The sequence below is a fragment of the Misgurnus anguillicaudatus genome, chromosome 15 (assembly GCF_027580225.2).
Source record: "Misgurnus anguillicaudatus chromosome 15, ASM2758022v2, whole genome shotgun sequence".
NCBI lineage: Eukaryota > Metazoa > Chordata > Actinopteri > Cypriniformes > Cobitidae > Misgurnus > Misgurnus anguillicaudatus.
The window spans coordinates 10879340-10893326 of NC_073351.2; the positions used below are offsets into that span (position 1 = coordinate 10879340).

The window sequence follows — 13987 nt, forward strand, 5'->3', positions numbered from 1 at the left end:
GCAGGAATAAAAACAAATGTGCAGGAGTTGCTTGATGTTAAAATGATTATTAAGCAAGATAGTTAGGACCTGATTGATGTTTAAAGAGTTATAATTATTATTTTTGCTAACTCTTTCACTAATAATAAACATATATTTGCATAAAGCATCCATATTAGATTTGATTTTTAAAAAACATGAAAAGTCCTAAATAAAGGTAAATATAGACCAGATTAAGTTGTGATTAATCACGAGTTAACTCATGACAATCATGCGAATAATCTAGATCTAGAAATATTTGAATCGATTGAGTTAACTCGTCAATAAAGAGAAAATACTTCCCTGTCAATGATGAGTTTTTCCGGCAATCTGTATTTCCGCCATTATCCCCCAGGTGGCACTCTTTTCCAACTTATAAAACCCGGAAGCAACCCCTTATGGCAAACAGTAAGAACTCTGTTTTGATCATCACTCCGAATCAAAAGTCCTTCACAAAAACTCAATTATATCAGCTTTTTGCTCAAAATTTGGTATTTTTTAAGAAACCTACCCATATTTGAGAGTTGATAAAAGAGAACTAATGAAGGTAGGATAAAGGTTGTTTTTTTTAAGCAGAGGGTCTGTTCTTTTATTTGACATATTGTATGTTTATATATTTAAAGAAGAACATTTTCTGGAAAATATTAAACTTTTGTGTAAAATCATAAAAAATGCTGACACTGGCTGGGAACTTTTTTTTAAACGCCGTTGAGGAAAGAGTTTAATATGAAGCATAATTTATTGCCTGATAGGACGATGATGTCTTCTCAAAGTCATGTTTTTTAAATTAGTAATTAATTTTAATAAGGGGGTTTCAAGCAGTAACTTTGAAGGTTTGAAATGATTTTTTGTAGAGCACATTTCAGATTGGCTAGGTTTTTTGGTTTGCTACAAAAGGCCAAGCTGCTTGTCTGGAGTTTTGATGTTTAAAGAGCCTGAGGCGGGTGTGATTCATCACAACACCTGTTTCAGTGATACCTGTCAGGTAGTGGGGTCAATTTATGTGTGGCATTAAAACAAATGCTTACAGCGTATTTAATTAGCTTCTATTTATGTGTAGAAATCCTTTATAGGATATACAAACAAGGGACAATATGTTGTTTTCATTGGTAATAATGTCTTCTTTTATTGGATTAAAACGACCATTCCTTGGGGGGAAATGCTCATTCTCTCATCTTCTCTTTTACTCCACTATTAGTGTTTATGTGTGTAAATTTGTACATTGCAATGCATGCTAAATACCTGAATTCATCACTATCTTAGACCTACTGACTATTTTCAAGTGTGTGCCTATTGGCTTTATGTGCACACTTGTTTCCAGCTCTGGTTAATCTGTACCTTATCAGCACAAAGCAAAAAAATCCATCAAAACTTCTGATAAATTCAGTGCCTGTTACTTTGTTCTACCCGATCACACCCAATTTTCTGCCACTTCTATTCTTTCCCCAGGCATCAATGTGCACATTAAGATGGAGTCTGTATTTACCCTGAATAACAAAATTCATGCCTACTGTCTCTCCACAAATTCACACAATCTTCCCCTCGCATTCATTTATCTCTTATTTATCTGTCAAAATCACTCAAATGAATTCAAATGTGTTGTGCCGCATCAGACGGGCGCTCCCTGCTCCTCTCCGCGTGCCTGGTGGAATCCACAGAAGCTAGGCTGCTGGAACGGGACGTCCTGGCTTCACGGGTTCGAGAGGTGGAGGAAGAAAACCGGCAGATCCGGCTACAGCTGAGCCAATCGCAGGGCCTGGCTGCCCAGCCTGCTGAGGGTAACTATGGCAACCAACAGTGGGTGGCGTCGGCGGATACCGGTCCGGAGGATGTGGAGAACACGGCCGAGGAACGAGCCAATCACAGCGAATGCTCTCGCTCGCCCACCGCGGAGAAGTGTGAGGTGAGATGGCACATTAGGTCCTGTCAAGTGTGAAAGGAAACATATATCCATTCAGTAGACCGTAAAGTTGATGAACCGCATTATTATTCTGTAGAACAACAATGTTTAATCTAAAAAATCACTTGCTCTCTTTCACACACAGTTGATTCATGTGGCATGTGTGTGTGCTGGTCATAACGCCAGTCGGGATGTGGTCACTCTGGTCAAATCCATCCTGTTCCACAGGTGAGACCCAAGGACTCTTTATTTATACTGGGGAAAAAAGGCATATCAACAACATTAAAAAGACCTGTCTAAAATTCTGAATCGCAAGGTGGGATTTTTTGTTTCACGCGCAGCTTATGCATGTACTATAGCGTTTTGGTCTGTAAGAAGTCCTTATCAATCTAAAATCATTATGAGTTGGAGTCGTTTATAATGTGCATTTAAAAAAGCAACACTCGTTAAACAAAATCATTCAAAATATTCTTTATTATCATGAAAATACCTGAAACAATCTGAAGAGTTCGTCACAACATGTCTGTAGCCCGTCATGTGTAGCCCGTTGGTTCGCAGTGTTGGTCAAGTTACTTGGAAATAGTAGTTAGTTACTGATTACTGATTACTTCTCCAAGAAAGTAATCCAGTTACTGTACTGATTTTCAAAAGTAATTAGTTATTTTTTAACATGATGCACGACCTGAATATGATATAAAGCAAAAGACCTTTCAGCCTAATGATATTCTTTCTGCATATTCCATCATCTTAAATTTAATCAAATGAAACATTCTCTTTTTTAACCTCTCCACGCGTACTAATTCGTGGGCGTGATGACGTCGTTTTTTATGCTGCTAACAATATCTATATAGCCTACTGTCTACAAACATTAATAATATTAACATTACTATACATCGTTTAAAAGGTCTACAGGTTTAGCATCAGTGTATGGTCTCTGTGATACAGATACAGATGCTCTAGCATCATAAATGTAGTATTTTGTGACAGAAGATGACAACATGCAAAATATGAATGTGACTTCTTACCTTTGTGTTGATATAACGATCGCGAGTCGAATCCAGTCTGTTTCAGATATGTGAATAACCCATAAAAACCATCTAATAAAATACATCCAATGACCATTTTTGTCCACAAATGCATATAATCCATGAAATATAGATATATAGTCTGTTGTTTACATCAGATTTCGCATGAACGCCTTGTAATAGAATATAATATACAATCTGAGGACTATTTACGTCGTAACAACAATGTATATGAGATGGAGCCGCAGAGGTCATGTCAGCTGGGGTTTAGGGTTTTTTTCAGTAAGTTTCACATTCCTGTTTAACTGAGTCAAAGTAATGTCGGTACTTCCAAGCATTAAACGCTGCATAGTCTTGTTCTCTTCCACGCTCCATATTGTCTCTTCATGTTCAGCACTACACTGACTGACAGCGCGGCGCTCATACGTCATTGTCACTCGACTCGACGGTCACGACACGAGACAGTCTCACGAAACAAAATCAAGATTGAATAGCGCAGTAATGCAGCCTGCTTACGGGAAAGCAACAGTAATCTAATTACTGTTTTTGCAATTGTAATCCCTTACTTTACTCGTTACTTGAAAAAAGTAATCGGATTACAGTAACGCATTACTTCTAATGCGTTACTGCCCATCACTGGTGGTTCGTAATTTCAAAATATGTGTTCTGCATTTCGAAAGAGTGCATCACGTGTCTTGTCAAAATAAGTGCCTGCTGCAGACGCATCTAAAAAGTTTTTGATAAAAGAGACGCTCGCGTTTGTCAAATTCTCGCATAATCTCATGCGTAATCAGAGTTTACTGTTAAGTGTCTTTCATGTATTTTGTGAATGTGAGCGTCTCTTTTATCAAAAACGGTTTTGACAAGTGTGCAGCAGGCACTTATTTTGACAAAACACTTGATGCACATGACCCAACGAACACATATGTTGAAAACACAAGCAACACAGGTGACACTCCGAACACTTATTTTGAATTTGCGCCCCGTGGATGAGCAGTCACGAGCCGCCACTGCATTTATGTTATATCAAGGCTTAATATTATGTCGAGTGCGTCATATAGAAAGTGCATCAGTTTGTGTTCATTAACCCTTTCGTTTCACTTTATCACGCAGCTATTCCTGTTAGAGGTTTCTGTTAAAAAACATTTAATTCAATAATAATCTAGTATGTGTTTAATTGTCTGGCATAGTTTATTCAAAATTAAGTTTTATTTGAGTGTTTTTAATCAAAATATTTTCATCATAACGCGCCCCTTTGATCGCCCTGCCCCCAATTAATCGAGTAGCTTACTCGTTTTTCCAGACCTTTGGATTAATCGAAATGAAAAATGACATACATGCACATCACTAATTTTTATATATAACGTTTAAATATATTAATATATAGATGATTGAATACATGCCAAATGCCATAATGGTTAATTTTGTAATTTTTGGTCATCATAATAAGTTAATAATCTCTGTTCCACAGGCGGAATCCCCTGCACTTTCATTTCATCACCGACACGGTAGCCAATCAGATCCTTAGCACTCTCTTTCAGTCGTGGATGGTGCCGTCCGTACAAGTCAGCTTCTATGATGCGGATGAACTGAAAGTAAGTACCTGCCACATAACATCCTCATGACCCTCCTGCCGTCAAGTACCCGATCTCTGACCCAGACATAATAACTGTGTCACAGAGCATCGCTCTCATTATCCCAGAAGCTCAATGCAGCTACAGTTTTGAAATGAAACAGACAGCAATCCGAAAAATGATGCAGAATGAAAACCTCTCTGAGCACTGTGTTAGATGTGCTAATAGATCGTAACAAGGGGCAGAGGTCCTTTCGGGACAGTACGGCACACCGGTGGTGGTGAAAACATTGAATTTGCTTACACTCCTTCCACCTCAAAAGCTTTGCTCTCTGAGAGCAAACACAATTATTCATTTCTGCTCATACATTTAAAGTGACAGTGTGCTTTATTTAAGACTTGGCATGTGAGGACAGCATTTGAATTATTCACAGAATGTTCGTGATTTTTTTCATGCAGCGCACGGTTGAAGCGACGCGCATCCTCTGCACTCATCCAGTGAGACAGCGTTTCAGTTTACTCCAACACTTGCACACAAACCTCAAGGACGCTGGCATGAATGCGTACGCCCACTCGCGTGCACAATAACACAAATATATTCTTTCATGTTCTCGTGAACCCGCCCTGATTTAAGTTCATCTCTGACTGTCAGCTGTTTGGCTCACAGCCCTCTCTCATCATGCAGATTTTACTCTATCACGCGTCCTCCGCTGTGTACAGAGACCTCTTTGCTCTCCTGAGCATATGAAAGCTAAGCTGCAGGAAATCCAGTCGTTTTCAATCAACCCCTCTCTGACAGATTATTATTAAACCTGAGTTCAGGTCATTAAGGGTGTACGTTGAAAAGATAAGACACACAATAAGAACTGTGAAGGGTTATTGGGAGCAGATGGTTATATAACCACAGAATACAGTTTAGAAGCAAACAAGGAACACACGGGGAGTGTTTCTGGTTAAGTGAATAGATGTACAGTTTGTGGCGTAACAGTGAGGTCCACTTATTTTTTTCCATAGGGAAATAGATTTTTGTGGGTAATGTACAAACATTTCTAGACAGACCTACTATAAGCTTTGAAGTGATGATTCACAAGCGATGAGCCACAAATCAGCGTGATCTTAGTTTTTATACACTGTCAGAAAGATTGTATGAATATGCCTCTGAGGCAGACTCCTGCATGGGTCCTGTTTGATAAGCCCGCACCCACACTGTTGATCCCCAAATGACGAGTTAATATCATTCCATTAGTTAAATCAAATACTAGCAATTTAGCCACTGGTACACGCCCCCTGTGCAGGACTTTGAGATACTAATATGTACCTTTGAGATACTAATATCGACCCTTTAGGTACAAAAGTGTACTTTTTGAAAGTGTATCACGCCCTAGTTTTTTTCTGAGAGTGTGGTTTAAATTGGCCATGGCGGACTTTTTCCATGTTTAAGTGCTATAATTGGGTCCCCAGTGCTTCTATCAACCTAGAAAATGTGAAAAAGATCAACCCAGTAACTTAGTTTTGGTAAACCATTCTCTACAAGCACATGAAAAAATAGGTCGTTGAAATTCGGCTCTCTTATGATGTCATAAGGAGCTCTCATTATAATAATAGCGCCCCTTAATCTGCACTATCCAACCACAGCAGTGCCACAAGTAGATTACATAGGAACCCAAAACATTTGTTATTTTCGACAAGGTATTTGTTTAAGAGTTCAGTTTCAGCAACTAGTCGATTAAACAAACAGAAACCGGAAGTAAAATTCGGACCAGACGCTTATCGCGTCACCGCACGTGCCCCCTATGAAACGTTCTATAATCAACTTTGTTTTGCAAGTCATTTTAACTTAGATTTTTTTATCTTGACTAGTGATGGGTTGCTGTAACTTATAAAATAAAGTTGAATTAACTTAGTTATTTTTTATTTTAACTTTAATTATTAAGTTACAGCAACTCATAATGAGGATATAAAATCTAAGTTGAAATGACTTGTTAAAATGAAGTTAATTATACAAAAAATGTATGTGCAAATTTTTTATATATAAAATCAAAGATTTTTATAAGCTATACCGTGGACATATTTTATATAAATAATGATTGATTTGTATTTATACTAGGGCTGTCAAAATTAACGCGTTAATAACAAATTCATTTGAATGCCAATAATTTTATTTACGTGCGATTAACTCAACGCTTTCTGTTTGACCCTTGATAGATATATTAAGACACAGCCTTAGACCCGTACTGTCCAAATGAGTCAGATGAAATTTGCGAAATTAAGAGAAAATTAAGCCCTCGTCTAGCAAATCCAATGCTTTAAATGGCCGTTGAGCATCTAAAACTTGATTTGAACATTTTCTGGATGTGCCATTCTAAATGCTTAACTAATACACAAAGGATGGTTGTCCATCCACTTGCACGTCTGACATTTTGGTTTCGATTTTAAACCATGCAGGATTTAAAAAATAAAGAGCAGGACTTGCTTGATGTGTAAAATAACTATTTAAAGAGATAAAGTTTGGCACCTGATTGATGTTAAAAAGAGTTATTAACAGTGACAGGACTCGAAAACGATCTTCCTAACGCTGACTGACACATCTGAAATGCATGCACACAAACACCGAGTGCGCGACCCCGATATATAGAAATCTACACAGAATTACAGTTTAAAAAATCTCTGCTTTGACAAGAATTCACGCAGATCTAATCTTTTAGGCTATGTCCACACGAAGCCGGTGCATTCCCTATCCGATCATTTTTTTTTCCTTTAAAAAAAATAAAGGAAAAAATAATCCGTAAACACGAAACCACTGAAACCGACTGAAAGCGGTGTAGTATATTTGCCGGACCAGTATGGGGCGCTGTAATTCTGCCACAGATATATGCTATACACGGAGAAGAAGACTTTGAGCATGCGCATAACCAACGTATGGTGTTGTCCATTATCGCTTGATGGTCACCACAATTGCATAGAAGCAATAGATTTTGCTGTAATAAAGCTAGTAGGCTTTAGTAGCTTCTGTAGCACGAACACAATCACGTAATCCTCCATTATTGTTGTTGCTGTTACGTGTGACGCTTACGACACGTGATGTGATGAAGTTTTTGCTTCATAAAATATACGAATTGGCTGTACAGACGAAACCGCAAGGGTGTCGGTTTCAGATTTATCCACTTTAGGACCCGGTTTCAAAAAATAGTCTCCCAAAACGCCGGATCCGTGTGAATGAAACGCCAATACGATAACAAATTTATACGTATACAGTGATACGCGTTTCTGTGTGGACAACCCCTTAGCCTGGGAAAAGATTTCTGATGTGTAACATTATATTCAGTGGCGGCTGGTGACGTCTTTTTTTGAAGCGCACGATGCGACGTTTGTCACAACATGTATGTAGCTTGTCATGTGTGTGGTTTGTCATTTCAAAATATGTGTTCTGCGCTTTGAGAGATCGTGTGTGCATCACGTGTCAAGCCAAAATAAGTGCCTGCTGCCTTGAACTTGAACTTGAAAGGAGACGCTCGCGTGTGCCAGATACTCGCACAATCTCATGCGTAATCAGAGTTTACTGTTAAGGGAGTGTGTTGCGTGTATTTAGGGAACGTGAACGTCTCTTTTATCATAAAAGGCACTTATTTTGACAAAACACGTGATGCACACAGGATCTCTCCACACGCATGACACATATTTTGGAAAAGGGAACCACACACGTGACAATCCGAACACTTATTATAAATTAGCGCATCCTCGGAAGTGCAGTCACGAGCCGCCACTGATTATATTATATCCTTGCATTACAGTAAATGTTATAGCTGTCTGTCTCAATGTTAGTCAAACAATAAAAGAAAAAAGTATAACATATTGTGTTTTGACTTTGTGTGTGCCAAATCTATAGTTTTACCAGTGATTGTAAGGTATGGGTCAGACTCCAACAAATCATGCATTTTTGTACAATTTTTAATAATGTCAAAAAAGAAAGAACTAATTTTTAAATTAGTTTTAATTGCTCATTCCTACTCAATTTGCCAGCACTGGTCACAAATGATGCAGCAACAAAGAAAAAATGGAGAAAGAAAAGGGTCTTCTGAAAGGAAAATTCAAATACAAAACAATGTAAACAGACTGGTGTAAGCACACATATGCATAAAACATCTATATTTGTCCACACCCATGTTGATTAGAGTATTAAAGTTGAACTTTTCACTTTTATAGTGTAAGGGTGCGTTCACAAAGCCCCAACAAATGCAACTTTTTACTCACATCTGACATTGCCATTCAGATATTGCCACTTCCAATTGTGGTTTTAAATCAGATACAATTCCGACATGTGTGCTCCGTGTTATTGCACGGAAAAACAATGCGCTGATTCAGAGTCAAAAGAAAATCAGCACAAAAGGATATGTGTTACAAACAAGTTATACTATTGTTTGAGTTTCATGAATAAAACATTTGCCTAAAGTCTGTATGTGTGAGTGACACCCACTTAAGATGATCCAGTTGAATTTAAGCGGAAATCGTGGCGCTCAGCAACTTTAAAGTCGTGTGGAGGTTTTTTCTCCTCTCATCCTTTCTTCCGCTTTCTTCCTCTGTGATGTAGTCGGAAGTGTCATGGATACCAAACAAACACTATTCAGGAATTTATGGCCTGATGAAGCTCACCCTCACCAAAGCTCTGCCATTCAACCTTTCAAAAGTCATCGTCCTCGATACGGACATCACCTTCGCCACTGACATCGCCGAGCTGTGGGCCATCTTCCGCAAGTTCACAGGTAAATGAACGCTCATAAGTCACATTATTTAGCTGGAGAATGAAAGATGTAACAGGGATGTTGATTGCAATTGCAGAGAAACAGGTGATTGGTCTGGTGGAAAATCAGAGTGATTGGTACCTCGGCAATCTGTGGAAAAACCACAAACCCTGGCCAGCCCTCGGACGGGGCTTTAATACAGGTAAAAGATTTCATTTTAAATCTGTGCTTCTTAATTAGTTTTGTCTTAGAGCACGAATTACAGTTTTTAATAGCAAAAAATTACAAAAATGTTAAACATTGAAATGCATTATTGCTTCACTGTATGGGTCACAACAATTAGAGAATCACTAATTCAAACTGCATGTTGCTTATTCATGGATGTGAAAATATAAGCATCAGTCCCAACAGGTGTTTTGTTTTTTTGGCGACAGGTGTGATTTTACTCTACCTTGAGAAACTGCGCAGGATTGGCTGGGAACAGATGTGGAGACTGACAGCGGAGCGGGAACTAATGAGCATGCTGTCAACATCTCTGGCAGACCAGGTCTACATCCCTCATATATAATACGTGACAAAAGACACTTTCAAAAATAGTTTTTATGTGGTTGTTATGAGGTATGAGCTTCAAACAACAGCAGTGGGAGTGATAAGGAAATCTGAGCAGGCAAGGGCTGAATAATGTTGTATAATGCACCATATTTATTCTGTTATTGTTTTTTGTTTGCACAGGATATATTCAATGCATTTATAAAGCAAAATCCAGTTCTGGTGCATCAGCTTCCCTGCTTTTGGAATGTACAGTTATCAGACCACACCCGCTCTGAACAGTGCTACACGGAAGTCTCAGACCTGAAGGTGAGCATTATGATAAATTTAGGTCTGAATTTTTTTTTTTTGTATTTATATACAGTATTGTGCAAAAGTCTTAGGCCATGACGGCTTTGAAAAGTTTTTATGACCATTCATATTTATTTTTCACTCTATTAAGATTTTCTGTAAAAATGGCAGAAAATATGTATGCAAAATTTTCACCATAAAAATTTTCTGGCAAAAGTGTATTTAGTGTTGATCTCTCCAATAAGCACATCTTAAACTCTTTCTAATCTGAAGTCCTGAAGTCATTAGGTTATAATTAGAAATTATGATTTCATTTCATTTAAGTGTTAGAGAGCTTGCTATTGCTCAAGTGTAAGAGAAGCTACACTAAATACTTGACACTTAGCTTATATTTTTTATGCTGTTTTTAAAACATCAAACAAATTATTTCTTATTTCCCCTCGTTTAGGCTTTGCTTTAATTATTGATGAATTTATTGAGTGTGTCACTACAAAGTGTCTGTAATGTAAATGTTCACCCAATCTTTACATGCACGTAAAAGAATTATTTTTGTATGCAATGATGTCTATCAAATTGTTTACGCCTCAAAGGTTTATTATTTTATGACTTTCTCCTGCAGGTCATTCACTGGAACTCTCCCAAAAAGCTGCGAGTAAAAAACAAGCATGTGGAATTTTTCCGTAATCTTTACTTAACGTTCCTGGAGTACGACGGGAATCTTCTTCGGCGAGAACTCTTTGGGTGTCCCAACCAGGCTAGCTCAGAGAGCACAGCGGTGAGTTAAATGTAGATTGATTTGAAAACACAGACTAAGAAAAAAATTGTATTTGACATTTTATGTTAAAGAATTTTTAATTGTTTTAATAATAAAAAAAGTTATGAATAATAAAAACATGTTGTTTGGAGACTAAACATAATATAAAAATATTATTGTAGTGATATTAATATGAAGTGACACTTTTGTCTCTTTGGTAAATAAAGGCAGGGTCCGCGTACAGTGCACTTGACGCAATTTTCAAAAGAGTGCATGTATACTGTACATTAGTGTTGGGCGATATGCCCCATTTTCAGATCGTCCTATCGTCAGCCTGTGAGATCGGCGATACACAATAGTATCGGGGGGCAGGGCAGTAGTTTACTCATTTTTTTATTTGTTAATTTTTTACTCATTATAACAAGTCCCTTGATTGGTGGACAAAAAAGAACAAGAGCAACACTGTCATGACCGCAACCTTCTTAAAACTGATGTCATTAATGCGAGCGCATCATTAAAACCCTAACCATGATTACTTAATAACTGTAAAAACATGCATCTGTTTAGTGCTGTTGCAGAACGCTACACGTCACGTGTCAAGCAGTGGTGCTCTCAGAGGTGCCTTTTTAAACACATTGGTCCATCATATTTTAAACACTAGGGACATGTTGCTACAACTCATTGAAATGCATATCATAAACAGGATTAATACCTAGTGATCTGACTTCGGACAGAGCGCAGCTCTCTGCACGTGCGCGAGAGTGAGAGGCGCCAATATGCAGCGGGTCATATTTTAAACAAAAAGTAAAGTTTGCCTCAACTCGCATGAAACGCATTAAACTGAACAAATACATAAGGATTACTACTTTAGTTTATGTTTAGACTTCCGACAGATGCGAGAGCTCGTGCACGTGAGACAGACAGAAGCGCAGCTGGATTTAGTGCTAGAAGGAGTCCAATACCCGCGCATTAAGTGCAGGTACGTGCAAGAAGGAATTCTCTATTTACAAGCTCTCCACGTAAAGTGAAGCCCACAAACCCTCATGCGAGGAAAAGCATGCAATGTGGATGTTAATGTAAAACTATGATGATGATGATAATAACCATTCGCCAACTATCGTCATGACTATCGCCATGAAAGCCTGCCATTGGCGATATGTATGAAGATCGTCGATTCACGATACTATCGTCTATCGGCACAACCCTACTGTACATGCACTGCCGAATTTTTAAAACTCTGCTTACATTGTACACATAGGTCATGCATGCGCCTACAGGAGAATGTAGTGTGTAGCCAAGGAGATGCATTGCATGTTTTTGCAATGCACATGTTAAATGTCTGCTTACACGTACGAGTCAAATAAACTTTAACTTTAACTAAATAAATAAACTGTCTACGCACAGCCTTGCAAATTAAAGACTATACTCCGGGCTTAAGTGCGCCTTAAATAGTGTCCAAATGATTGGTTGTGATAAGGATGCCTAAGAAACTAAGGGCGCACTGACACTATCCAAACCAAACCATGCTCCAGCACGATTGTCCCTACTCCCCCAGAGGTACCCACTCACACTGTATTTTTATCGATCCGAGCCCAGGTGCCCTTTCATCATTAGGATGCGAATGTTTTGAACAAAGATGACAAACAGCCCTCTCACATCATATTGCTTAGTTGGTCTGTCGCTCGTGCAGCTCAGACAATTACGTTACTCTGCTGCATGCATCAGAAGGTTTTTACGAAGGCAGATGAAGGTAAGTGGTCGCGCAATTGACGTCTCTCCCTTTGAAACACACTCTGGCGTGATTTGTGATCATATTGGGTGTTCCGCGCCTGAGCCCAAGTACAGGTAAACCTCACTCAAGCCCACCACAAGCCGGCCAGGGCGTGATTAACCAAACCTGTTTGGTTTGGATAATGTGAGTGCGTCCTAAGTCTACAATACTAATAAGTCCTAAACTAAATATTTCAAGGTAAAATATAGATATGTTTATGCAATATCTACTAGCATCTTGTCCTTGGATTAATGGTGGCAGCGTACAGTATCTCAAAATGCAGAAGGACAGCACAACCAGAGCATGCATGATGTTGCTCAACACAACTGAATCAATGTATCATGATTTACAGCTTCAGCAGGCACTGGAAGAGTTAGATGAGGATGACCAGTGTTATGACTTCCGGAGGGAGCGAATCATGTTGCACAGGGTTCACCTGTACTTCCTGCAGTATGAATATACACCTACAGATGATGGCACGGACGTCACGTTGGTTGCGCAGCTCTCTATGGACAGGTGAGGATGACTGAACATCTGTCTGAATGACACTGCAGATCTGCAGTCACTGCTTATGCCAATGCAATTTAATTACAGAAGTGTCACATCTAATGCTGGGATTAATGGCCCCTTTGCAGCACTGTGATTGAAATGAGCAGCAATTATTACAAGAAGTGCAAGTTCTCTAAACAAGCTCAGAATGTAATGTAAAATTAATAACGATGGATGGACGGATAGATTTAAAACCGTTTGTTACTACGCCAGATTTAAAACCTCCTAGGAATCAAAAAGCATCAATTTCACCAGAGACACTTTCTGTTGTTTATAGACTGCAGATGCTGGAGGCCATCTGTAAACACTGGGAGGGTCCCATTAGTTTGGCCCTGTACATGTCTGATGCCGAAGCCCAGCAGTTTCTGCGCTATGCTCAGGCATCTGAAGTGCTCAAGAACCGCAAGAATGTGGGTTATCATATCGTTTATAAGGAGGGGCAGTTCTACCCTGTCAATCTGGTACGCAATGTGGCACTCCGCAATGCCAACACACCCTACGTATTTTTGACCGATGTAGACTTTCTTCCCATGTACGGCCTCTACGATTACCTCAGGTCAGTCACAGCTGAAATGTCTAAATTGTTTTGATCTTTGTAATTGGGAGGGGGGTGTTCTAATAATTTTTAATGTTTTATTCTTTTGTGTAGAAAAAGTATTGTCCAACTGGACATGGCCAATACCAAGAAGGCCCTGGTCGTACCTGCATTTGAGACGTTGAGATACCGCCTTTCCTTCCCCAAATCTAAGGCTGAGCTGCTGTCAATGTTGGACATGGGGACTCTCTATACCTTCAGGTACAGTAGATATCCAAAATAA

The 13987-nt window shown here is 38.9% G+C and overlaps 1 protein-coding gene across 7 annotated transcripts in view; it reads left to right on the forward strand.

Annotated features, from left to right (window-relative positions):
- Window positions 1-13987, forward strand: part of large2 (LARGE xylosyl- and glucuronyltransferase 2) — a 179905-nt gene that overhangs the window by 163801 nt on the left and 2117 nt on the right. For all 7 annotated transcript variants that reach the window (XM_055173781.2, XM_073853359.1, XM_055173776.2 and 4 more), the window contains 11 exons: window positions 1632-1921; window positions 2064-2146; window positions 4415-4538; window positions 9105-9276; window positions 9353-9457; window positions 9690-9802; window positions 9988-10113; window positions 10715-10870; window positions 12973-13136; window positions 13447-13725; window positions 13819-13965. In XM_055173781.2, coding sequence (XP_055029756.1) covers window positions 1632-1921; window positions 2064-2146; window positions 4415-4538; window positions 9105-9276; window positions 9353-9457; window positions 9690-9802; window positions 9988-10113; window positions 10715-10870; window positions 12973-13136; window positions 13447-13725; window positions 13819-13965 — 1759 coding nt within the window. The remainder of the gene's footprint in view (window positions 1-1631; window positions 1922-2063; window positions 2147-4414; window positions 4539-9104; window positions 9277-9352; window positions 9458-9689; window positions 9803-9987; window positions 10114-10714; window positions 10871-12972; window positions 13137-13446; window positions 13726-13818; window positions 13966-13987) is intronic.